Below are 25177 nucleotides of genomic sequence, written 5' to 3'. Positions count from 1 at the left end.
TGGTGCTTCCCAATATAAAGACAAGCTCCTGCCCTCCTCAGATTGGCCAAGAATGTGGCAATCGCCCCACTTCCCCCCTCCTATATAAAGTTTTGAGGGATACATAGTAAAATACAATTCAGTTACTTTCAATAAAGAGTCAGTAGTATAACCTTTCCTTTTTTTTTGTAATAATTTTTATTATTCAAATTTTCATAAAACAAATCAAACAACAAAAACAATACAACAAAAATAAAAATAAAAACTTGACTTCCGATTTGTCACAGATCAGCTATAAGTATGTAATATATATCAAACCTGTCCCCTAAAACATACGAAATTCACTTTTTTCCATAGTCTATCTTAATTAATCGTCAAATCCCATTATCATCATTTCATTTTTTTCTTTCAACAAAAAGTCCAAAAGAGGCTTCCATTCCTTAAGAAATGTATCTGTCGTTTTTTCTCTGAGAAGGCATGTCAATTTGTCCATCTCTACTAAGTCCATTAATTTCAATAGCCATTCTTCCATTGTTGGTGTTGATTCCATTTTCCATTTTTGTGCATATAATAATCTTGCTGCCGTAATCATATATAATATTATTCTTCCATATTTCTTTTCCTTTTGTTTATCCATAAAACCCAATAAAAAAAATTCTGGCTTTGACTGAATATTTATCTTTAAGATTTTTTGCATCATCCTACCTATCTGTGCCCAAAATAATTTTGCCTGTTTACACGACCACCACATATGATAAAAAGATCCTTCTTGTTGTTTACATTTCCAACATACATTAGAAACATTACTATACATTTTTGACAACTTTTCTGGAGTCATGTACCAACGATACATCATTTTATAAAAATTTTCTTTAAGATTATAGCATAATGTAAATTTCAAACCTTTTTTCCACATATTTTCCCATTGATCCATTTGTATATTATAACCAATTTTTTTTGCCCACTTGACCATACACTCTTTTACTTGTTCTTCTTCCATGTCCATTTTCAATAAAAATTTATACATTTTTGCAATTATACATTCATCATTTGTACACAAACCTATTTCAAAATCAGATTTATTTATTTCAAACCCATACATTTTCTTATCCATTTTGTATCTTTCTAACAATTGTAAATAGGCAAACCATTGAGAACTATATCCTTCCTTTATTAGTTGTTCTCTCTCTTTCATTATATATTCTCCATGCACATTTTCTAATAGTTCTTGGTAAATTAACCATTTCTCTTTTCCAGCCATTTCTCTTCTATAAAATGCTTCTTGACTTGAAACACATAGTGGTATTTTCAAAAAAAAACCTTGTTTTGTATTTATTCCATATTTTCAACAAAGGACGTCTTATAAAATGATTATTAAAATCCACATTAACTTTTACTTTATCATACCATAGATATCCATGCCATCCCCACTTCAGGTTGTGACCCTCCAAATCCAATAATCTTTTGTTCCTCAATAAAATCCATTCCTTTATCCAGACTAAACAACAAGCAGCAAAATAAAGTCTCAAATTTGGTAATCCCAGTCCTCCTCTTTCTTTGGCGTCTTGTAATAATTTAAATTTAACTCTTGGTTTTTTCCCCTGCCAAACAAATTTAGAAATATCTTTTTGCCATTGTTTAAAAGGTAAATCAGAGGATATTACAGGTATTGTTTGAAATAGAAACATCATTCTCGGCAATACATTCATTTTTATTACAGATATTCTACCCATTAATGACAGCTGTAATTTATCCCATCTTAACAAATCTTTCTTAATCTCTGTCCATAATTTTTCATAATTATTATGAAACAACTTTGAATTTTTATTTGTCATAATAATACCTAAATATTTCACCTTTTCTTCTATTTTAAAATCTGTCTTCTCCATTAACTCTTTTTGATCCCTTAAAGATAAATTTTTCACCAACATCTTTGTTTTTTGGTTGTTGATCTTAAATCCTGCTAATGGTCCAAATTCTTTTAATTTATCCATCAATACTTTAATTCCTTCCAAGGGATTTTCTAATACAATTATCAAGTCGTCAGCAAATACTCTCAGTTTATATTCCTCTTTTTTTATCTTTATTCCCGAAATCCTTTTGTCTTGCCTTATGTCTCTAAGCAGCACTTCTAGAACCAAAATAAATAAAAGAGGGGACAGTGGACATCCCTGTCTTGTACCCTTTTGTATTTCACATGAGTCCGTTAAATCCCTATTGACAATTATCTGTGCCTTCTGTGAGTATAACCTTTCCTAACACAGTGGCCTCCAGTTGTTGCTGGATTACAGCTCTCATTATCCCTGATCACTGACCATGCAGGCTGGGATTGATAGGAACTGTAATCCAAAACATCTGACAGATAGGTGGTGATGGGGACTTCAGTAGCACAAACCTTAAAGACATCTTCTACCAGAAAATAGGGTGGGGCAGGGTGGGGGAAGGTTTCCACACTGATATGGAATACATGCATTTTACCATGTGTATTAAGGTTTTATTTGTACTTCTGCATCAGATGAAGCATATCAAGGTACATGCGTTTTGGAGCATCAAGACCCCACATAAAATCAGCATGGTTCCAGTCAGAAAGATACTTATAGAAAACTAAATTGGGGACTTGAGAGAGCAACTGTTCAATGTTCTTTGGGCCTACAATAATGTCGTTTCCACCATTCCATATTGCTGTGCGCACAACCATGGCTTCTATTTTATAAAATGGAGGCTTGTCCTGTTGGAGAAAAGATGTGAATGATGAAAATGAGTTTCATCATTGATCCATTTTACATATTTTCTTATTTCTTATTTTTCAGACATTTTATCTTGCAGTGCTGTTAATATTATTGGCTGAATGGCATCAGGCCCTAGAAAACTTCTTTGAAAATTCATTTCATTTTACCTGCAGTACTTGAGTCTCCCTGACCAATAATAAGTAGCAAAACTCTTAGTTGTATGGTATTTGTACTAATTACTTTTGCTTTGCTCCATTCCATATGAATTAGAGCACATCTAAAGTTGCTGAGAAGAATACAGTGTGAAACTCACAGAAGGGACTTGGGGAGCCTTTGATATCCTTAGAGACTCTCCATGCATTTTTGAATGTCAGGTGACTAGTGAGTGGTCCTGCCCACCTGTCAAAGTTAATCTATGGGGTGGGGTGGGGGAGATCTACCTTGCCAGCATGTTCCCCACAGGTGAGTAGAAAGTGCCATGCTGCTGGCTGTAGGGGTCAGCTTCTTCAGTGTGTTCTCTGCAGGGAACAGACTAGAAAAGCAGGACCCAGCAGGACTGAACCCTCTGCTCACCAGCTGATGAGAGAAGGGTTTAATCCCGCTGGCTGCAGGAGTCTGCTTTGCCAGCAAGTTCCCTGTAGGGAATATGGTAGTGAAGTGTCACTGAGCAGAATTAAACCCTACCCCCCATCCATCAACTGATGAGACCCAGTGATGTCATCTGATGGACAGGTACATGTGGTTTAGGGAAAATGGCCCGGGAGGCCAACTTGGACCACATGATGGACCAATATTAACCCGTGAGCTGGAGGTTCCCCATCCCTGTTCTAGGGCTACAAAAAGGTCCTCACTTCAACAAGTTGGAATGTGATGAAAACAGTGATAGAGGGGGGCAGAGCTAGCATGCTCATCTCCCCACTGCCACCACATTCCCCTTATGTGTTTATGTTGAGGCAGAATTTAATAAACATTTAACTGTATAAAAGGTTTTGATATGTTGTACACGAGAAGTTGAAATTTAAATTTACATAACTTATTCATTATGTCTGGGGTTTTAATCAGTTGCTTTAAGGAATTCTGATATTTTAGCATTGAAACATCATATTCATATCACACTAATGTACATACATAACCATTCCAAAGTTGCAGCATCTCTGTATCAAATCTGATTTACACAACTATTTATACACACTAAAATTGATAAAAATCAATATAAAGATTGTCTCTGTTACACATTAGTGCAGGAATAGTTGCTTACCGTGCAATCCTATATATGCTAACTCAAAGATAAACTCCATTGAGTTCAATGAGACTTACTGTCAAAGTAGGTTAAGTACGGCATTGCTGCCTTAGCACAAGAGTTTCCCTATTCATTTCTTGAGAATTATAGTCATGGAAACTGTGCAAGGAACAGATAGAGAAACTAGCTTTACTTAGTCAAGTGAGAACAATAGTAGGGAAGTAATGTGATGGTTTTCCAGTAGTAATTTGTAGGGATAGGTAAATTTGTCCATTTTGGTTTCACATTTTTCCCGTTTTAAATTTGATTTAAAACAAATCAGTTTGCATTTTTTTTAAAAAAAGTCCTCCTGAAAATTCATCAACATTTTTTTGACTTCCGGGAAGGGTGACTTAGCCTGTGCCTGCTTTTGAGACGGGCTCCTGCCTCAAAAGAAGCTTATTCAGATATATCAGTCAGTTTTTTCTTTTTTTTTGACTGATTAAACTTCTCCCGGGTAGGGAGAAACGAAGAGATTAACCTCAAAGCCTATTTTTGTTGGGACGACCAGATCTCATTAATTTATGGGACGAGGTCCAGCCGACGAAGGTGGGATGGATTTTCAACAGCAAGCTCTATCTGATAAAGCGAACGTTCATCTTATCTTCTAAGAGAGAACGCACTAACAGGCAAGCACCCTTCTTTCTATATTTTTCTTTTACTTGACTTAAATTGTTGCTGTTTAAAAGAGATTTGCCAGATTGATCGGTTTTTGACATCTCACTGGGGAGCCATAACTTCTCTCTGCTACGCACTAATTAATAGCTTATCTCTGTTTTTGTTGCAAAAAGCTGTCCTGGATTTGCATTCTAAAGATATACACAGAAGAGGGATTTCTATTCCAGATTTTTATTTTGAAGAATATTATATTGTCTGAGACTACTCTCTTTTTGGTCTATTTTATTTTGACGAATCTGTTTTCTGACGACTGCCATTAATTGTTTCGATCCTGGGAACTGCATTTTGTTTACTTAACTATGGAGAGATAAGGCTGTCTGCTCTGTTTATACTGTGATGTCACCAAGTTTGGAGTATTAACCCAATTGTTGCTGAAATAAGAAGTGGTTTTCCTATATTTTTCTTTTAAAATGGCAATTAAGAAAGTGGCTGAGAATCTGGAAATAACTATGTTTCAGAAAATAATGGATGAGATTGAGATAACGAAACAAAACCTGCGACAGGGTTGTAAGGAGTTGAAAATTGAATTGAGTAAAATGACGCAGGAGATTAAAGATATAGGGGTCCCTGTGAGAGAGGTGACCCTGGAAGGGGTCCCTGTGAGAGAGGAGACCCCGGAGATTGGAACAAACGTGGAACAGGAAAAAGATTTGGAGTCTATGGACTTTAGAAATAAAATCTATTGTTTGGAGACACAGGAGATTAAAGACATAGGGGTCCTTGTGAGAGAGGAGACCCTGGAGACTGGAACAGGGGTCCCTGTGAGAGAGGAGACCCTGGAGACTGGAACAGGGGTCCCTGTGAGAGAGGAGACCCCGGAGATTGGAACAAACGTGGAACAGGAAAAAGATTTGGAGTCTATGGACTTTAGAAATAAAATCTATTGTTTGGAACTCAATGTTATCTCTGAAGAAATTAATGAAGATTCTAGAGATAAAGTTATCAATGGCATGGATAATCTTCTGGACTGGAATGATGTGATGGAGCCCAATATAGAGAAAATCTATGGAATTAACTGCAGCCATGTGACAATGGAAAAACTTTCAAGAGATGACCCAGTGTATTTTGAAAAAAAGAACAGAGATATGATTTTACAGCAGTATTTCAGCAACCTATTCAGAATGGATGGCAAGAAAATATTTGGGATAGAGGTAATTCCCATCAGACTCTTACTATATGACTATGGCTTTGACAGCAAGATTATTATGGAATACTGATAATGGAAGATTGGATACTGAAATTACTGGACTTAACAAGACTACTGAAGATGGAAGATGGAAAATGGAACTAATAGGGATAATAGAACAATGGCTACTGAAATTACTGAACCTAACAGATTCTGATGTGATGGATTAATTGAAATGTTTATTTTGACTATGGTTATGACAATAAGATTATCATAATTAGTAATGAGATGGATTAATCGATATGCTTATCTGGAAAAAAAAATTGATAGATATATTTCTTAAAGAATTGAAACCTCTCTTTGACTTTTTGTGGAAAGAATAAAGTAATGTTTATGAGATTTGATGATTAAGTAAGATAACTATTGGAGGAAAGTGATTTTATAATATGACTTAAGAGACAGGATTGTTATATATTATAGACTTATAACTGATCTGATCTTTGACAAATGGGAAGTCAATATTTTACTCTTTATTTTTTATTTTTATTTTTATTTTTATTTTTTTTTTGTTTAACTATTTTTGATTTTGTTTTTTGTCTTTGAATGTTTTATGATTTCGTCTTGTATGTTTTATGAAAATTTGAATAAAAATTATTGAAAAAAAAAAAAGAAAATTCATCAACATTTTTTTGCAAATTTCTCCAAATATACACATCTGTGCAAATCCGTTTTCTCTAATAGAATATATTTTTGTATGTTATTTTCACTTACGTATGCAATTCAATGCACACTTTACCTTCATATATGTATTTTTTGTACACATTACTTTGCTGGAGAAATGCTTTGCAAAATTTGGAGAAGTGTGAATTTCAAAGGTTGGCTGTGTGGATTGTTTGGAAAGTGGAATTAGGTAGATTTGATTTTAAATGCAAACTGAATTGAATTCCTCCTCTATCTCTAGTGGCTCATGTGCTGGGGCAGAGACGTGGAGCTACCCTCACATCACCAGCATCACTGGCTGGGCCACACAGGTGCATTATCAGAACTGTCACCACCAATTGGACACTCCTGCTGGTACATCTGCATGGTCCTGGCCTTGCTGACACTCCATCTGGGCAAGGAAGCAACAGCGATATCTGAGTCAGGAGGATGGCTCTGCCATATCACATAAACTGTTACTGCAGTTTTCAGAAAAAAAGGGATAATATCTGATTAACCAAATACAAATGACAAGAAGCAAAGACCAGGAACCAGAGGTGAATTCATATAGAATAACTCATCTTTTCAACCAATGTTTAATTATTTACTTATTTATTAAAATTATATATCACCCTTCCTCCCAGAAGGAGCCCAGGGCAGCACTCATGTGCTCTAAGTGATCTATTTATTTGTTTATATTTGATTTATTATTTGATTTATATCCTGCCCTTCCTCCCTGCAGTATCTACAGTTCTCCGAGATATTGAAAAATGATGCAACATTGTTAACATTGAATTTTCAATAAGAGTCAGAAACAACTTAGTTAATCTTTCAATATCAAACAAGTCACTATAATAACAACACACACACTTTTCTTACCATGTTGTATACAATTTTGTTCTTAGGGCCATAGTCAAAATATTTAAATTCTTTTGATTTAGCAATCTAAAAAAAAGGGGGAAACATTTCACAGTTTGAAATCTGATGAATTTTCAAACTTATACTTAATTTTAAAATATAATTTTACTCTCAGACAAATTCAAAACCTGGGAATTTGAAATATCAGAATCCCCACCCATACTGGAGTCTCTAGAAAGTCTTTTAAAAACCTACATATAATATCTAGGTTCCAGGGAAATATAGTTTAATGACACACATTTCAGACTTAAGTTTCAAAATTGGTGAGCACCTTCCCCTTCCATATGCACAAAGGAGATCTGCACAGGCATTGACTGCATTTGGATGTCATGCTAAGCTATGATGAGAAGCAATTGGTGGGGCTGTGAAGGTAGGGCAGCGTTGCATACCTGGCTTCTAGGTGACAATGCATCTGGAAGCCAGTGTGATGTAGTGGTTAGAATGTTGAACTAGGGCATGGGGGACCAGGATTCAAAAGCTCAAAGCTCAAGGGGTGGAGGTCAAGAGGGAGGAGGAGTGTAGTTTGAAGAAGGAAGAGACAAGGGGACCATTGATATTCTGTGCCCAAGGGCCCCCAGAAACCAGGAGCTGGCCATGTTCACATGGCTTCATCTCTCTGCTGCGACAACATCCCATTATAGCTGCAATAAGACCAGGTCTACTCATAAGCAAGTCCAACAGAATTCAATGGAGTTTATTCCCAACCCGTGCCGCTTGTCGGGGATGAGTTTGAACTGCCTGCTTGGCAGGACCAGCGGTGCAGGAGGTGGAGGATTAGTAGCCGGAGCCTCGTTGCACTCGCAGACCCCAGCGCAAGTATGACCGTGGCAGTGGGGAGACCCTCGGTGTGGTGCATGGCCAGCGTTTTGGTGGCGTTGGCCAGAACTGGCTGCAACATTGCCATGTGGAGGAGCCTCTGGAGACAAGAGACCTGATGGTTTACCCCCAGAACACCATTGTGCCGCCAGACGGCCTCTTTCTCAAGGAGGTGGAGTATTGCAAAGTCATGTTGGAGACTGAAACAACAGAGGCGGAAGGGTAGCCTCGTTGAATGCACCATGGCTTACGATAGGACTCTCTTCCAAGTTGTTGGAACAGAGTGGGGCAGGGGATAAGTGGGGAAGTGTGATGGAATTTGCTGTGTTGGTATATTTATTTGTTAATAATTTGTGTTAAGTATGAGTTTATTTGTATTATGGCTTCATTGTGTACTTTTCCTAATACTTCTTGTGTTCTTTTTTTCTTGTACACCGCTTAGAGATATTTTTATATATTAAGCAGTATAGAAATAGTCTAAATAAATAAATAAATAAATAAGTGAGAATGCCCCAACAAGCAAGGCCCACTGGGAGTGGTCCACAGTCCTGACTTGACTGACCTCTCCCTAAGGAGATCTGACTTTGCCAAGGTTAACCAGACTCTGCCTGACTTGGTCTGCTCAGAGAGATTCACCGGACTGTGTACAATGTGTCACTGTCCAACTGTGACTGTCAATCTCAAGCCTCAAGTCTAATGGCACAAGAGATCACGCTCGCACACTCCCCTCTCCTCCCATGTGGCTGGCAGAAGTTCAGAAGCTTTTGTTTAACTGTTGTTTGTTGTGTTGCTTGAACCAAAAAACTGCAGTTAATCTTAACTAAGGTTAGTTTAAAACTAGGCATCTTCAGAAACCATAGTTTCAAATTTGCTTCTTTGAAGCTAACCATAGTTAAGACTAAGTTCTTGGTTTGAATGACACAGCAAGCTGTGGTTAATCAAAAATAAAAGTAGGAGCCATTGTTTAGTGTATTGATCAAACACAAGCATTGTACTGAATGCTCACTTCACACATCCTTGATCAATCCTCCACTGGCAAGTCCACTGCAATATGGACTGTACAAATTTAAAAATCAAGAATTTCAATTATTCATCTCTTAAAATATTTGGTACAAGTTTCACTCAAATATTGTAGCATTTAGAAAATTATAAATGAAACAGATATAGAAACTTGATATTCACATTAATAACACCAGATACTAAACATTCAGTCAAATAGCAGCCTTGAACTTTACATTTTGAGTTGCAAAGAAAACATTGATTAAACTCTACCTGGCTCCAGTGGACTATGTCTTTTACAGAAGTATAATCAGGATAGATTCTAGCATACACATCTACTCGACTCTGGAAAACCAATATAAAAAAAAATACATCATAAAATAGATTAGAGGAGTGGTTCCAAACCTGGGGGTTACCAAGTCATCCCAGGGGAGGTCGCAGAGAAGAATTATTTATTAATTTAAAAATTAATGGCTGGTCTGTGCAGCACCAGCTTGTGCACCTGCACTGCATGTGTGGGCAGCTGTCTCCACCTTCCCTTCCTTCCTTTCAAACTCGAAACAGCACTTGAGTGAGTGCATCAAGAGAAGATGCCAGCTGGGCTTATTTAAGCTCCAGCACCTTTCCCCCCACCCTCTCTTCTGTCAGAGGCAGTAATGAAAGATCAAGCTGATTGGCTCTGGCTGTAGAGACAGAGGGACCCCGGGAAGGGGCTGCCTGCAAAAAAAGTAATGGGACAGAGTCCCAGAGCGTCCTTCCATGAATACACATGTGGGCACTCATTCCCTTATAGTACTATATATTCGCTTATAGAAAAATTCACTTGTACATATATATATATGTAAGTAAGCCCCTTCATATTTAATTGGGCTTACTGCCAAGTAAATCGAATTGCAGAATCAGACTAAGTTTTGAAGATGTACTACTTGGGGGGGGACAACTGGGCTTTATAGTACAAAGATGCATCAGTCTAGTTAAACAATATAAAAAGTTATGTCTATAATACAAGGACTCAGGCTGCAACCCTAACCAGGTCTACTCAGATGTAAGTCCTGTAGAATTCAATGGACCAACAGCCATATGAGGTAGGTTAGGCTGAGAGTTAGTGGCTGACCCAAAGCAATAAAGTAAGGTTAAAAATGTGAAATTGCACACACTCAGTGTACAGTGTTTTTATACAGTTGTTCATTTTAACTATTTTTTAAATATTTTAAAATATGTTAAGCTGCCCCAATTTTGTTGTTTTTACTCTTAACAAGTTCTTTGCATGGTTTGGGGTTGGCATTGGGGGAAAGCGGGGCTCTTCTGTCTTTAACAGCTGTGTGAAAAGCAGAAATTAAACTGAAATTAAATCAAGCCCTTTCTAGTCTGGAAATACAATTATGGGGAAAGCTTCATCTGTTGACATTCTGTCTGTTAGACATATTATTATTGTCATATGGCACTTCCTGAGCCAAGTGCTGAAGAGGAGGCATTCTTGTATACAGGTGGAATATTTAATACCAGAGTCCAAATGCCCTGGTATCTACCAGGCTCTGTTCACCATTCTGGGTGGTTTACTTTTACCCTTCCTTTCATTTCCCTCAGGTTTTGTTAAAAGTTGTTCATATTGCTGTAACTTGCCCTGGGACCTTCTGGTGAAGGGCAGGTAATAAATATCATCGTAATCATCATATTTGTTTTTATTATGAATAAAAAGTCACATTATTTAATGCCTCATTATGTATTTTTTTTCAACTAACAGAGACTAAAATTTCAACAATTAGCATTTGGGGGGGTCACAAAAAGTTTTGAGGTTACAAAGTGGGTCCTGTATTCATAAAGGTCAGGAACTAAAACAGACACAATATGTACCTGATTCCATCACTAGGTCCACTGCAACCTAGTGACTAAAGTGTATAATGACACTATCTACACAGAGAACAAATCTATTTGATAAAACATTATTGAAGCTTAATAGGTCAACATCCAGAAAAGGACTTTATTAAATAGACCATATCTCCTCACTAAATGCATATCTTGCCCTGTACTACAAACTAAATGCCTAAATCATGATTCAGAGAATCAAGTTCTCTTGAATCTCAGAACCATGAATTCTGAAAGAGAGTTGAATTTGAGCTTTGCCTGGATTGGAAGAAAAAGCAAAGAAAACTATACAGATTGTAACTAGATGACTAATAAATAACACTGGCCTAAAGCTGTTCCAAAGTATTTTAACAGTCATCATGCTTTCCATGCTATCCTCCCAGCTCCTGAAAGTGGTGGAAGCAATAGCTGTCTCAGTGACCTATGCAGGTATAGCTTCATTTCCTGAGATCTAGCCGGGTCTCATGGAGGGATGATCCATGATCCAACTATGGATTGAAGTCAGAGACATTATCAGGGAAGAATGCAAAAAGACAATACAGTACCTCTAGTTAAAAAGAGAAAAATACCTCAATGGATGACTGACGAAACTCTTAAAATGGTTAAGGAGAGAAGGAAAGCAGAAGCAAAAGGAAACAGAAACATGGTCAGAACCCTAAATGCAACAATACAGAGACTAGTACGTAGGGACAAAGAGAACCATTACAATTAGTTATTGTATAGAAATAGGACAACACAAAGGGTAGGACAAGAGCCCTATTCCAAGAGATTAGAGAAATTAAAGGGAAATTTAAACCCAGAGTTGGGATGTTGAACAATTAACAAGGGACTGACCAATATAAAACAAAAGGAAGATGGAAGCAATATACTGAAGAACTCTATAAAAGAGATGACAGGATGACAGATTCATTCATGGAGGAACCATATGATGAAGAACCAGAAATTTTAGAATGTGAGGTGGGAAGCTACTCTTAAAATACTTGAAAGAAACAAATCACAAGGAACAGATGGCATACCAATGAAGTTGCTACAAGCTACTGAGACTGAATCTGTACAAATTTTCACAAAAACTTGTCAACAAATATGGAAAAGAAAACAATGACCCACAGAGTGGAAGCGTTCAATATATATCCCAATTCCAAAGAAAGGGGATCCCAGGGAATGGAGTCATTATCGAACTATTGCATTAATATCCCATCCAAGTAGAGTAATGCTCAAGATCCTGCAACACAGCTCCTACCATATATGGAGTGAGAAATGTCAGATGTCCAAGCTGGATTTGGAAAGGAAAGAGGTACCAGAGATCATATTGCAAACCTATGTTGAATAATGGAACAGGCCAAGTAATTTCAGAAGGAAATCACCATGTGCTTTATAGATTACAGCAAAGCCTTTGATTGTGTAGATCATGAAAAACTATGGAATGCTTTAAAAGAAATGGGGGTGCCACAGCATCTGATTGTCCTGATGCACAACCTATACTCTGGACAAGAGGCTACTATAAGGACAGAATATGGAGAAACCGATTGGTTCCCAATCGGAAAGGGTGTGAGACAGGGGTGTATTTTATCACCCTATTTATTTAATCTATACGCAGAACATATCATATGGAAAGTGGGATTGGACCAAGATAAAGGAGGTGTGAAAATTGGAGGGAGAAATATCAAAATTTAAGATATGCAGATGATACCATACTACTAGCAGAAACCAGTAATGATTTGAAATGAATGTCGATGGAAGTTAAAGAGGGAAGCACAAAAGCAGCAATAGTTAAGAAATCAGAAGGAGGCTAGGGCTGGGGAGGGCAGCTATGAGAGAACTAGAAAAGGTCATTAAATGAAAAGATGTATCATTGAACACTTGAGTCAGGATCATTCAGACCATGGTATTTCCGATCTCTATGTATGGATGTGAAAGTTGGACAGTGAAAAAAACGGATAAGAGAAAAATCAACTCATTTGACATGTGGTGGTGGAAGAAAACTTGAACTGCGAAAAAGACAAATAATTGGGTGTTAGAACAAATTAAACCAGAACCATCACTAGAAGTTGATTATGACTTATGTGTAGAAAAAGGGGGTCAAAGACCAGAATGCTGAAGTATTTTATAGAAAACTAGTTTTATTGCGAGATTTTTTTCAAAAAAGCCCAAACTGGTTTTATTGCAGAATATTTTTCAAAGAAGCCCAAAGCGTTTCAGCCTGTAATCACAGGCCTTCATCAGGGGCTATAATATATTAAAACAGTGGGGACAAATGTCATTTCATAACTATACACTGTATAGGCATGTATTTACATGTTTTTTTAAAAAAATTAAACACAATTTTCTTAAAAAGTTTGTTTGAAACAATTTTTCTTAAAACAACAACCAAAATCCATACTTACATAATAAACTTCTTCAATGGTTAACCGAACAATTTTGGTCCTGTATTGCACTGATAACAATCCTCTTATACAATGCTAACAGGGATTGTCAAATAATTTATCCCCTCCTTAAAGAGGGGTCGAGGCTAGTATTTCCATTAAGAAAAGGTCAAATAATTTATCTCCTCCTAAACATGGGATTGGTGGTATTTTTTCATGCATGTAGATATATATGTGCAATTGGAAACTGGCTATGTAAAAAGATTTTAAAGAAATAATGGATTAATTCTTAAGAATTTAGAACTGGAAGTATGGAGTATTCGATATTCAATATAAGAGTAAATAGATAGAAAATTTGTATGCATGCTGAATTGACCGTGAACTGTCTGGAATGCCTTTAATTTCCTTTGTTTCCCTTAGTTGCTGTTTGAAACTGGAAAGCTACAAAGTAAATTAAAAACATTAATCTACCTACCACATTTAGGTTTTTTTCATTACAACCTGCAATAAGAGAAACTATTTGGAGACAAATCTTGTCTTGGACTGGAAAGCTGCACAAGTTGGCACTGATTTTTTTCATGCTGTTGTTAAGAACACAGAATTCTTTCTTGCCCCATATATGCTGGAAAACAAAAATACATACATTAGTGTGAATCTCTTTAGAAGCATGTCTAAAGAATGCTCCCTTATCACCCAGGGAAGCTGCTCATTAAGGTCAAGTGGTTCAATGCACACACAACAATTCTCAGAATATTTTAATAATTTTAAAATAGATTTGTAGTATCTTCACCTGAGTCAACCTTTTAATGCACTTCTGCTCTTATTTAGCCAATGTAGTTCAGGGGACCCTGCATTTGTTAATTGTTTGTTTCTTTGTTTTTTAAAAACAGCTGTGAAAGGGTTAAAGGCATGACTAGTGTCATGTTCTGAAAGCCAGTGAGGCATAGTGGTTAAGGTGTTGGACTACGACCTGGGAGACCAGGGTTCGAATCCCCACATAGCCATGAAGCTCTCTGGATGACCTTGTGCCAGTCACTGCCTCTCAGCCTCATAAAAACCCTATTCAGAGGGTCGCCATAAGTCGGAATCAACTTGGGCAGTACATTTACATTTAATATCACATTCAGTTTAGCATTTAATACATCTATATAAGAATGAAGCCTCAAAGTCTCAGGGGGCAAAAGGAAGCAGCCACACAGAGATCCAGCAGTTCCTTCCTGACAGGCAGTCCGCAGATGCTCAGAAAGAGCCTGCAACTTGAAACTGCCTCTTCTCATGCCTCTTCTATGTTTTTTCCAGTTGTCTCTCAACCCTGCCTGCAAGCAGGATTGAAGATGTGTGTCCTTGATTATGTTTTCCCTATGCAGTTATGGATTCTGCCCTAGTTAATGCAGACTGGTTTGGGATATTACATGGTGAGTCAGATTTTGTGACCCAGCTTCAGTATGTTGGGGAGAAAGGCACTCTGCACATGCTCAGAAGCATGGACTATGTAGTGAGGGATTCTTTCAAAATCACATACATACACACACCTGACAATTGTTTTTGAAAATGTTGTCTTTCACATTCTTCCTGAATGGTTAAAAATTCTAGTCCTTTCCTGCAGAATATTCAGCAAATGCCCTCCCCTATTTTGCATCCATTAATTTTGGGCACAATGATTATAATATTGCTTAATATTATTTTAAATATTGTTGAAGGAAACAATAGGCTTAGGCTTTCCTCCTTCCATGCCTCCTGTCTTCGTCCATTCCTTTGTTCATTCATCAATAAGTACTAACAATAGAGTTTCATTCATCATTAAGTCAGCTGGAATTTCTCAAAAAGAATTTTCTGATGCTTTGGTGAAATGCCCCACACCACATCACACACAACCATGGGGAGGGGATATTGGATGTTGAGCAGGCATCCTTATAATACAACCAGGTTTTCCCCCTGAGATTATCTACAAAGCGAATTGCAAATCAGATGTGGAGAACTTTTGGTGCTCCAGATGCTATTGGACTACAACTCCCATCATGCTTTCCCATTAGCCATTCTTGCTGGGGCTGATGAGAGTTGTAGTTCGGCAACATCTGGAAGGCCAAAGGTTCCCTGCACCTATGCTAAACAAACCACATTGAAGAAGAACACATTGAAATGATGAATCAGTACAAGAATATACACACTAGAGAAATACCTACTCTTATGGTTTCTTCAGGAAGTGACAGAATCACTTTCAAGGGGCCCTTGGTGTCCACTATCGTGTAGGCAGGAGCCAAGCCCATAAAAAGTTTTACTTTTTCAGCAAGCTGTGGCATGGATGAAAAGGCAACCAAACCTGAAGAAGACAGTTTATTTAGAAAGGCAACTGCACAAGATTTAGAACAAGGCATGGGGTCCAATACCTGTAATGATCTTTGCACCCCTGCTTGGGTAACTTTCATGGGTCTCCTTGCTTGCTGCTCCTGCAAGCTAAACCTTTAAATCTACTTGCCAGATGTCCCTTTTCTTATGAATTCCACCTTTGTGTGTGCTGGATCTGTCTTTAGTTAGATGCAGAGATGTGTGCTGAGAGCAGTACCATATTTGACCTGTCCAGTGGTCAATGACTTCATCCATGTCTGGTCTCTCTCTCCCAACCCCTACTTGCAATGAGGGAGGCAACTGACTTATTGTTGCAGCACTGAGGGAAGCTGAACATTCTGCCGTGTGACATTTGTGCTTTAGTGCAAGCTGGCAAAGTTCTACTGGCCCTGAAGTTTGCAAAAGCATCCTTTTGTGTGAACTACCTGTCCTATGTTCTCTCAGGTTTTATGTGGCTACTCAGAGCACTGGGCCAACACAGAAAGGGTGAGGGAAAGGAAGTGAATCCCCCCCTCTCCTCTTGTAGCAATATCTTCACTACTGCTGCTGTTTGAAAGGTAAGGTGGGGTTGTGTTTTTTGGGGGGGTGGCTTTTGCAGACAGTAAAGGTAGGTGATGAAGTTTGGGGGAATTCTTCTAAGATCTCATATTGGCTCAGAAAAAGTATTTGAGCTCTTCTGGTTTTCTTTTTCCAGAAGAATTCAGATCTTTTTTGAATTATCTGAGAGGTTCCCCATCTCTAATTAAATTGTTCGCTCCTTGTCTTTATCACTGCCTCCTCTGCCCTAATTCTGAGTTCTTAGAATCTAACTTGGAAATTAATCTGTTATTGTTTCTGTTAGGTCATTCAGGAGATGCACCTGTGAGTTCTCAAGTTATGATCATATAGATGACAATGGCTATCATTTGTTATGCGAAAAAGTGAAGGATATCTAGAGTTCCTACTGGACAGCCATGTCAAAACGAACTAATTATATTCCGATGCGGGAATGGAAGAAAAGACACACACAAATAGTATTCTAAATGACTGGAAGCTAATAGCAGAATCAAGCACATTTGCCCACATATTTGAATTATTTGATCTAAATTTATCAGTGTGATTGTGTATGCAATATTGCCAGTACTAGTTATTCCTGCATATTTGTTTTCATTTTGTTTTTGTTTAAATTTTATATAGTTTTGGACTGAATACAATTATTTATAAAAAAAAAAAACCAGCAGAAAGACTGTGTTCATTCAGGAGCAAGCTCAGAAGCCTCTCATCAGTCCCGGGAATACCGAAATCTATAGTTTTGACACACCTTCCCTCAATATGCTGTGTGTGCAGGTTCAATCCCTGCCAATCTCCAAATAGGGTTGGGAGAGAGCCTTGTTTGAAATCTTGGAGAGCTGCTGCCAGTCAATGTAGACAATACTGAGCTAGATGGACCAATAGTATCCTCACTATCAATTGCTCCTTTGCAAGCCAGCATTTTTCTCCAGTGGCCACAATGCTTTAAGCTTGTTCAATCAGTTCAGTGACTTATGGCTAAGTCTAGCCCATTTCGAAATAAACTACCCACTTTTACCCATAAGCATGATTTCATAGATTTCACAGAGTGAGAAAGTAGCCATTTCAAAGGATCTGAGGTGATTTAATAAAGTATAATGTTGTTGGCAGTTGAATCTGAATTTCAGAGAGTAGTCTTCCTTCAAAATGCAAGCAGTGCATTTGGAGAACATTGGAAGCAGCAATCTGCAAACGCAATTGGTCCCTGTTATCCAATAGCCCCATCTGCTGGATAACAGGGGAAGCAGCAGTCTATGGATGTTAACTGGTCGTGAGCCAAAGTGTAAGATGGGATAAGTTCCTCCCACACCTTGAAAAAAAAAGATAAAAATCTGGCCTCTGATAGAAAGCAGCAGAACTTATTGTTGAATGATCAGTGCTCATTAATAAGGGATAGGTTTGTTGTGAGTAGGTAAGTCATGTTTCTAATTAATGCTATGTTGAAACCTGCCTCCAGTTTCTTGAAAGGCTTCTGCTTTCCTGCTTTCACTCACAGGGTGTTTTAGAATTTTTTTAGAGCATTGGTGGGTATGGAGTTGAACTTACTTTATTGTTTCAAGGTGCTGGGGATGAAGTATTTGGTTGGTTGTTTCCCATTAAGCATTTCTCCTCTGTTTTTCAGCCCCCCTTCCAGAAAAATACCCATGGGAGGAGCTACCTTATGAGGTCTTCACCTGGGCTCTACCTTCAGTGCGAGAAGCCAGAAAGCCTAACTTCCAAGCATCTGGGATCAGTTTGTTTGCTGATTTTATTTTGCCCCCCCCTTTTTAAAACCTTTTGCAATGATTTCTAAAATAAAAAAGACTGCACTTAAAAACAGCAACAAATGAACTGTCAGGAGCATGGGATGCTGTCACCCCACCTCATGTTTATACAAAAACCCAGCTGAGGACACCATACAATTTTTAAGAAGTGCATGAACTCAGGAAGGCTATAGAATTCAGACCAGAGGTGGGGAGCGTCAAACCTGGAGGCTGAATATGGCCCTCCAGACATCTCTATCTGGTCCCCTGGCCACACTCCTCACTGGTCCTGCTTGTTTTTGCCTGGCTGGAATGTGTCCTTGAACTCTGATAATGCGTCTTGCTAGCCTGGATGAGGGGGGGGGTTATAGACATAGGCTGTATGGGAAAATATCTCGCAAGACATCTTGATGTAATGATGAGACTTAATATGGCATGCTCCATTCCCCTGTCCCATACTCTTGTCTCACGCCCCTGCATTTCAGCCAGGCGGGACTTTTGGCATGCTTTCTCACCCTTCTTATGTAGAACACAATAGTACATAAGTCTGGGGAGCTTATTATTAGTATTATTTACTAATAGTTCATTAGTGAAGATGTCATCCTATACTGCTAAGGGCTTCAAGACAGATGCAGTGAATCATGCTGCTACAAAGTCCAAGGACACTGACCAACAGGATTGATAAACAAAGACAGAATCATGAGACCCAAATTAAAACAACATCCCCACAGGGATAGCTAGTTAAAGTCACAGGTATAAACCTGCACCCAGGTCCAGGGGCTCTTTTGGGTATAAATAAGGGTCCCTAACTCCTGCTCAGAGACCTTCAACACAGACCTAGATAGGAGAAGGTGCTGTGTACCTGTTGGCCATCAGCTGGGAGCTCTCAGTGGTTCCTGACTTAGGGCTCCCAACAACAGAAAGGAGATGTAGGATAACCCTGCTCATTAGCTGCCTGTATCTCTGTTAAGAGCCTTGCCTGCAATTACTAAGACAGTAAATCTTCTTCGCTAGTGTGATCATTGCCTTGCAAGCAGTCAAGGCATCAACCTGGCTAAAGTGAAGAGGACCTCCAACAGAAGGGAGATCCCTCCATTGCCAGAGGGGCAAGTGACATTGCAAAGGTGCACGCACTGTAAGCTGCCACTAGAGGAGAGGGGGAAAGGCCTAGAGCAAGTTTTTTTCCCTCATGGACCACTTAAAAATTCCTTAGGGTCATAGTGACCTGATTCATGATCCATGGACTTCACATTATAATACAATAAAACACAAGAAATAAAAGAAGGAATAAAAATACAGTTGAAAATCAATATGAATATTTAATGCATCTTCAACCACCAGTTTTTAAAAAATTGTTTTTAATTTTTTTTAAAAAAAATTAAATTGTTTTTTGTGTTTTAAAATTTGTATATTTGTTTTTATTGTTTTTAATTGCTGTAAACCGCCCCGAGAGCTTCGGCTATGGGGCGATATATAAATGTAATAAATAAATAAATAAATCTACAAATATGCTGTGAGCCACCTGAATGAAGCTTGTGGACCACAGTGTGGGAACCCCTGCCTGAGAGAAAGATGAGAAGCAGATTCATGATGCAGCATTCTTCACACAATACATTGAGATAATTACCATATTCGCCCTGATGACTTTTAAAAAGATGAAGAATAACAGATTGGTGCTTTTGTTTGTGTTTTGCTGTGACTGCAAAACCTGTGTCAGTGAGATTGTACCTATGAGTATAGGATGCTGGGGGTCAAGGAGGGGATGGCCCTCAGCTCCTTGAGACCTTCCTGATACATTCCTGATGCTTTTGGAAAAGAATGCTGGATCAGATAGGCTATAGTCTGCTCTAAAAAAACCCAATGTTCATATGCTTTCAAAGTATGTGTCCTACTTCACAGAGGACAGTCCTCTGTTTGAAGGGCTGTTCAGTTTAAGTCAGGTTTAAAGATAAAGAATCATAAACAGAGCAAGCTCAGAGCATGGGCCTTGAAGTCATCCATTAACAATTTGTCTGCTCATTCTGCTGTCCAGGGGCTCACAGGTCACCGGGCCTTAGACTTCTCCACTATGGTGAGATGTATAATATTCTTATTTAAATTACATTAATTATTTCTAAATTTGCATCTATACATATGAAGTAGCATATGCAAAGTTTAGTCAAATCTCTGCCATCTTTTGTCCTTTTTTGGCAATGTGTTAATGCCCACTCTGTCAATTAAAAGAGAGTCTCAGCGCAACCTAAATAATAAGGACCTAATTCTGAAAAGACTCCTCACTATTTTTAGCAGTGTTCTGAGACGGAACCTAAAGAGCCAGCCCTTGGCAACTCAAGAAGGATACAACAGTGAAATACGTTCAAATGATGCTGTTCCTTTCAACTTACCGATTGCACCACCCTGGGAATGGCCAATATAGTATAATCCATCTTGTTGTGTTTTTTGCAGGATAAAATTTATGGTGGCTGGAATATCATATATCCCCATTTCATGAAAACTGTAACACACACACACACACAAAATCCACACTGTTGAAATTTATTCCAATGCAATAGACAGAATACATAATAACAAATATGATGATCCCCACATTTGGACAAGGTTGCAAGTGTATAGCTCTGTGAGAACAATACTGAAATAAAGAATTTATACTTTTAGTATGTTTATTTCAATATGTATACTTTGCATAAACTAGTCCTATTAGGCATTCACTCTCAACCCATTCCCTGGAGACATCAAACTCCCAAACTGAAAAATACAAGGTGATAAAAGGGAGCAATGTCTGGGACTACAACTGAAGATAATGAGGATATTAAGACTGATTTAAAATTGTTATCAGGACTGCCTTCAAGTGGATCCCAACTTATGGCGACCCTATGAATAGGGTTTTCATGGTAAACGGTATTCAGAAGTGGTTTACCACTGCCTTCCTCTGATGCTGAGAGGCAGTGACTGGCCCAAGGTCACCCAGTGAGCTTCATGGTTCTGTGGGGATTCAAACCCTGGTCTCCCAGGTCTTAGTCCAACACCTTGACCACTACACCACACTGGCTCTCGGTAACCCTATAAGCAACTATTACTCTGGAACATCCTAATAAACAAAAGGAAAGGAATGGTCATCTAGAATATGTAGTCTATGTATATTACCCAAAGAAAGGGATTTACAGTACAATTCTATTCATATCTACTCAAAGGTAAGCCCTGTTGGGTTAAATGGAGCACCCAGACAAAGGACAGGATTGCAGCCTTAATCAATAGTCTAAATCAGGGTAGCCAATGTGGTGCCCTTCAGCAATTGTTGGACTACATTTCCAACAACATCTGCAGGGCATGGCATTGACTACCCTTGGTCTAAAACAAATTGGATCTGCAACAAAATGTTGGCAGGGCAGATCACATCAATTAAAAATGCAATTTTAAAAACCATTTAAAACAATTTGCTAGCCAGCTATGCCTTCTTCCATGATTATGTCTTCTGTTGCCCTCCAGCCCACTCCAGTTTCTCTCTCAAGAGGCAGCCTCCCACTGAACATGGTCAATCCTCATTAGGTTTTTTTGGGGGGAGGGAGGGGTCCCCATAAAGTTTTTCTCTCTCAATATTTTTGTACTTCTCCAAATCTTTGGGTTATCCAAGCCTGCTGATAACTCCTTCTGGTGTGTGGGTGGAGTTGTTTTACTCAAATGATTGTTTGCTGTTGACATACCATTAATTTAGACAGGTTTTTAAAAACAGGGGTGGGGGAAAGAGTCCCCAAGCCCCATAGCCTGCCCAGTGCATTTTATAAAAAGATCTCTCAACCATTTTGATCCCTCTAATAACTTGTTTATGAATATATTGTAGTTTTTAAAGTTAGACTCTGCTACATTCAGGGAGCTCTTGTTGATTTTAATGTAATGATTTGGGCTCCCTGAATCAGTGTCCAAAACCAGATGTGCAAATAGGGAGATTTGCCAGTTTGCTTCTGCAGGAGACAAGTTGCTCATACTAAGGCACAACCTCTGAGGCTAGGCTTTCTAGGTCTTGGTGGAGAAGAATTGACTTGGCTTGGCTTAGACAAGTTGGAACCCTAGCCTAGATACAGGTCTCACAACACAGTCAGCCAGACTAGCAGAGCACTTATGAAAGTGGAGGTTGAGCACTGGACCGTGATTGCTGGGAACACAGTGCCTTGGATCATAAGGTTAAAGGTAGAGGAATAAAAAGGAAGGAGGTTTAAGTTTAGTTTGCAGAAGGCATGGATAACATCCTTATCCATGATGTTCTTTTAGAGCACCTAAAAAAGCCTGGTCTCAAACTTTTATTTGAACATGGTGAATTGTCCAGTTACAAGTTTACTGAAATTACAACAAAATGCATTAGTATTAGGGTGGGCAATGAAGAAAATGGACCATAAGCAATTTTAGGAGACTAAACAAAGCTCTATACAGCTTGGGACCAGGATACCTGAAAGATTGTCTTACCCCTTATATACCCAGTCAATAAGTAGACTCTACAGGTGAGGGCCTCCTGCATGCACCATCTTATCAGGAGGTCTGTTCTGAGCAACATAGGAAGCAGACCTTTAGTAGTGGCACCTACCCTTTGGAATCCCCTCCCCTTAAATATTAGACAGGAACCATCTCTGTTATCTTTTCAGTGCCTACTGAAGACCTTCCTCTTTCAACAAGCCTTTTAATTAGAGACCTTATCCCAATCTGCGTCTATGTTGGAATGGCTTTTTAAGATGTTTTTAAAGCTTTTTTAAAAAGATGTTTTTAAAGATGTTTTGTTTTAATATATTTTAAAATCTGTTTTTATGATGTCTTAGATGTTTTTAGTGTTTTTGTTTGCCACCCTGGGTTCCTACTGGGAGGAAGGGCAGGATATACATTTAATAAATAATAATAAATAATATATTTTAGGAGACAGGAGGATGGATCTTAGGCGACAAGGATTTCATCCCTATGGTGACAGAAATAGCAGAAAGAAGGGAAGGAATTCTCCATTCTGTCAGCAGCCTCCAGTGCCTTAATATAGGGATGGTTGAATCTGTCAGTTTTGGTTTTTCATTTTTACAATCTTAAATTTTGTTCTCAATATTTCAAAACCAGTTTGTGATTTTTTTTTTTAAGTCCTCATGAAAATGCATCAGCATTTTGGTGCAAATTTCTCCTAATGTGCAGACTTCTATACACAATTTTATCCAATATAGATATTTTTGCAAAGCAATTTCCCCAAATATCATTTCCACAGGACTTTTTTTGTGATGGTACTCTCTGATACAGAGTACCAGCATATCTTTTTCTTGCTGCCCATGGTAGCCATTTTGTACTGGTACCCACAGCACTTTTATCAAAATATGTGTACCGGCACCTCATTTTTACCAAAAAAAGCACTACGTTTCTGTATGTTGTTATCACAGATATATGCCTTTTAAAGCATACTTTCAAGCATTCCCTGAAAGCTGATGTGAGAATTTCAAAAGATGGCTGTGTTTTGGTTCACTTATTTTTTCAGAAAGTGAATTAGGTCAGTTCACCTTTAAATGCATGGGGAATTGAATTTCTTCCTCATCCCTTCCCCATTGGCTGGGGAGCCCTTTGGAATAAGTAGTGTCAGGGACTGTAGTATAATCTGTGAAAATCATCTCCCCTTTATTTCAGATGATGGATCCAAGAGGTGAAGATACCATTGGATACAACCTATTGAAGATGGTTTTGACTTTTCTTTGAATTTACCTGAAATTCCAAAATTCTTCTTGGTCAACTGACAGGTTCTTATGTCTTCTAGACCACGTGGTCCCTCTATTATTTAGTATCCAGACATCATAGCCAGCATCTGCTAGAACAAATCCTAGACTGTTGTTGGGAAGATTTGCAATCCAGCATCTACCTTCAACTGTCACACCATGTACCAGTAACACAACTGGCTTAGGCCCTGGGAAAGAAACAAATAATGCATTAGATAATCTGGGGATACTCATTCTGCCTTGGAACTATTAGAAAATTCTCTTGGAGTATCAGAATGGTCTGCCATTATATTCTGTGGTGATAACCAGCTGAATGCAAACAGATTTCCACATTTATAGAAGAAATGTCACTTTTGTAAGCCAAAAGTTCCGTGTTGCTAAATGATTTTCAGGTTAACTTACCTTTTGTACTACTTCATAACGTAAAGCAGCCTTTCTCAACCTGGTGCTCTCAGTGGTGTGAGAAACTTTGGATTCCCATTCCACAGGCATATACTGGGTTTCATTCAGACTAGAGATGGTGAAGAATTCCACTATTTTGGGACATGGCTGTGCATTCATGTATAATTTGATCATTCACACTGTGCGAGGATCAGGTGTCAACATCACGGCTGCTAGTGGTTTTCGTTGATACAAGTTTTTTTTAAAAAAAATCCTGGCAAACTTTATTATATCTTTAATGAACGGAGGCCATTTATAATGACCACTTTATTCCACTAATGTTAAGTTGTATGCTTTGGTAATCCAATCAATGAAGTGGCTGACACATTTGCTTCACAAACAAAGCTGTTTAGAAGTCTGTTGCCTGAAGCAAAATGTCTGAGCACACGAAAGGCAGGAAGATAGGGATGGAAGCAAAAGAGTAAATGAAATGCATCCAGCGTTATCACTTTTTGGCTCATTACTTTTTTAAAAAATACATACCTGCTTTGCTTGCTGGGGGGGGGGCTTGACCTGTCCTTTCATCATTCATTCATCATTGTGTTCATTTCATCATCACATCATAGCAAAATACTAAAAGTTCTGTTCAAGCCTCATTTATCTGCAGAGGGAAAAGGCCCTGCCCTGTCCTTTCATCATTCATGTCCAAGTAGAAAATAACCCTGAGAGTAGGTGGCTACTTGATGGGCAATTACCTGGCTCATGAACTTGTGAATGAAAACAATCAGGAAATGTATAGAGATAGCAGCAACAGTACTGTAAATAGTGTATATGTAAGAGACCATATACCATCCTTACCAGAGACAAAATCAGTTATATAATTTTTTGTAACTACAGTGGATCAGGATGCAAGAGACCTAATTAATGAAATGTGAACTGCTACTGTCCAGGAAATTGTAATAGTCTGACAGACCACAAGCA

General features: G+C 38.3%; 1 protein-coding gene across 4 annotated transcripts in view; it reads right to left on the bottom strand.

Moving 5' to 3' along the window:
• Positions 1 to 232: 232 nt before the first annotated feature.
• Positions 233 to 25177, bottom strand: part of LOC133388894 (lipase member M-like) — a 65225-nt gene continuing 40280 nt past the window's right edge. For 3 of the 4 annotated variants that reach the window (XM_061635405.1, XM_061635403.1, XM_061635404.1), the window contains 7 exons: positions 23805 to 24003; positions 20474 to 20583; positions 15636 to 15772; positions 13928 to 14074; positions 9497 to 9568; positions 7370 to 7435; positions 233 to 2707 (listed from right to left, as the gene is read on the bottom strand). In XM_061635405.1, coding sequence (XP_061491389.1) covers positions 2474 to 2707; positions 7370 to 7435; positions 9497 to 9568; positions 13928 to 14074; positions 15636 to 15772; positions 20474 to 20583; positions 23805 to 24003 — 965 coding nt within the window. In that variant the 3' untranslated portion in view covers positions 233 to 2473. The remainder of the gene's footprint in view (positions 2708 to 7369; positions 7436 to 9496; positions 9569 to 13927; positions 14075 to 15635; positions 15773 to 20473; positions 20584 to 23804; positions 24004 to 25177) is intronic. The other variant, XM_061635406.1, reaches the window with a different exon arrangement.

Source organism: Rhineura floridana, chromosome 7, assembly GCF_030035675.1.
Source record: "Rhineura floridana isolate rRhiFlo1 chromosome 7, rRhiFlo1.hap2, whole genome shotgun sequence".
In the NCBI taxonomy this organism is placed as follows: domain Eukaryota; kingdom Metazoa; phylum Chordata; class Lepidosauria; order Squamata; family Rhineuridae; genus Rhineura; species Rhineura floridana.
The sequence above is the reverse complement of the archived record's forward strand: the minus strand, read 5'-3'. Positions and strand labels throughout refer to the sequence as shown.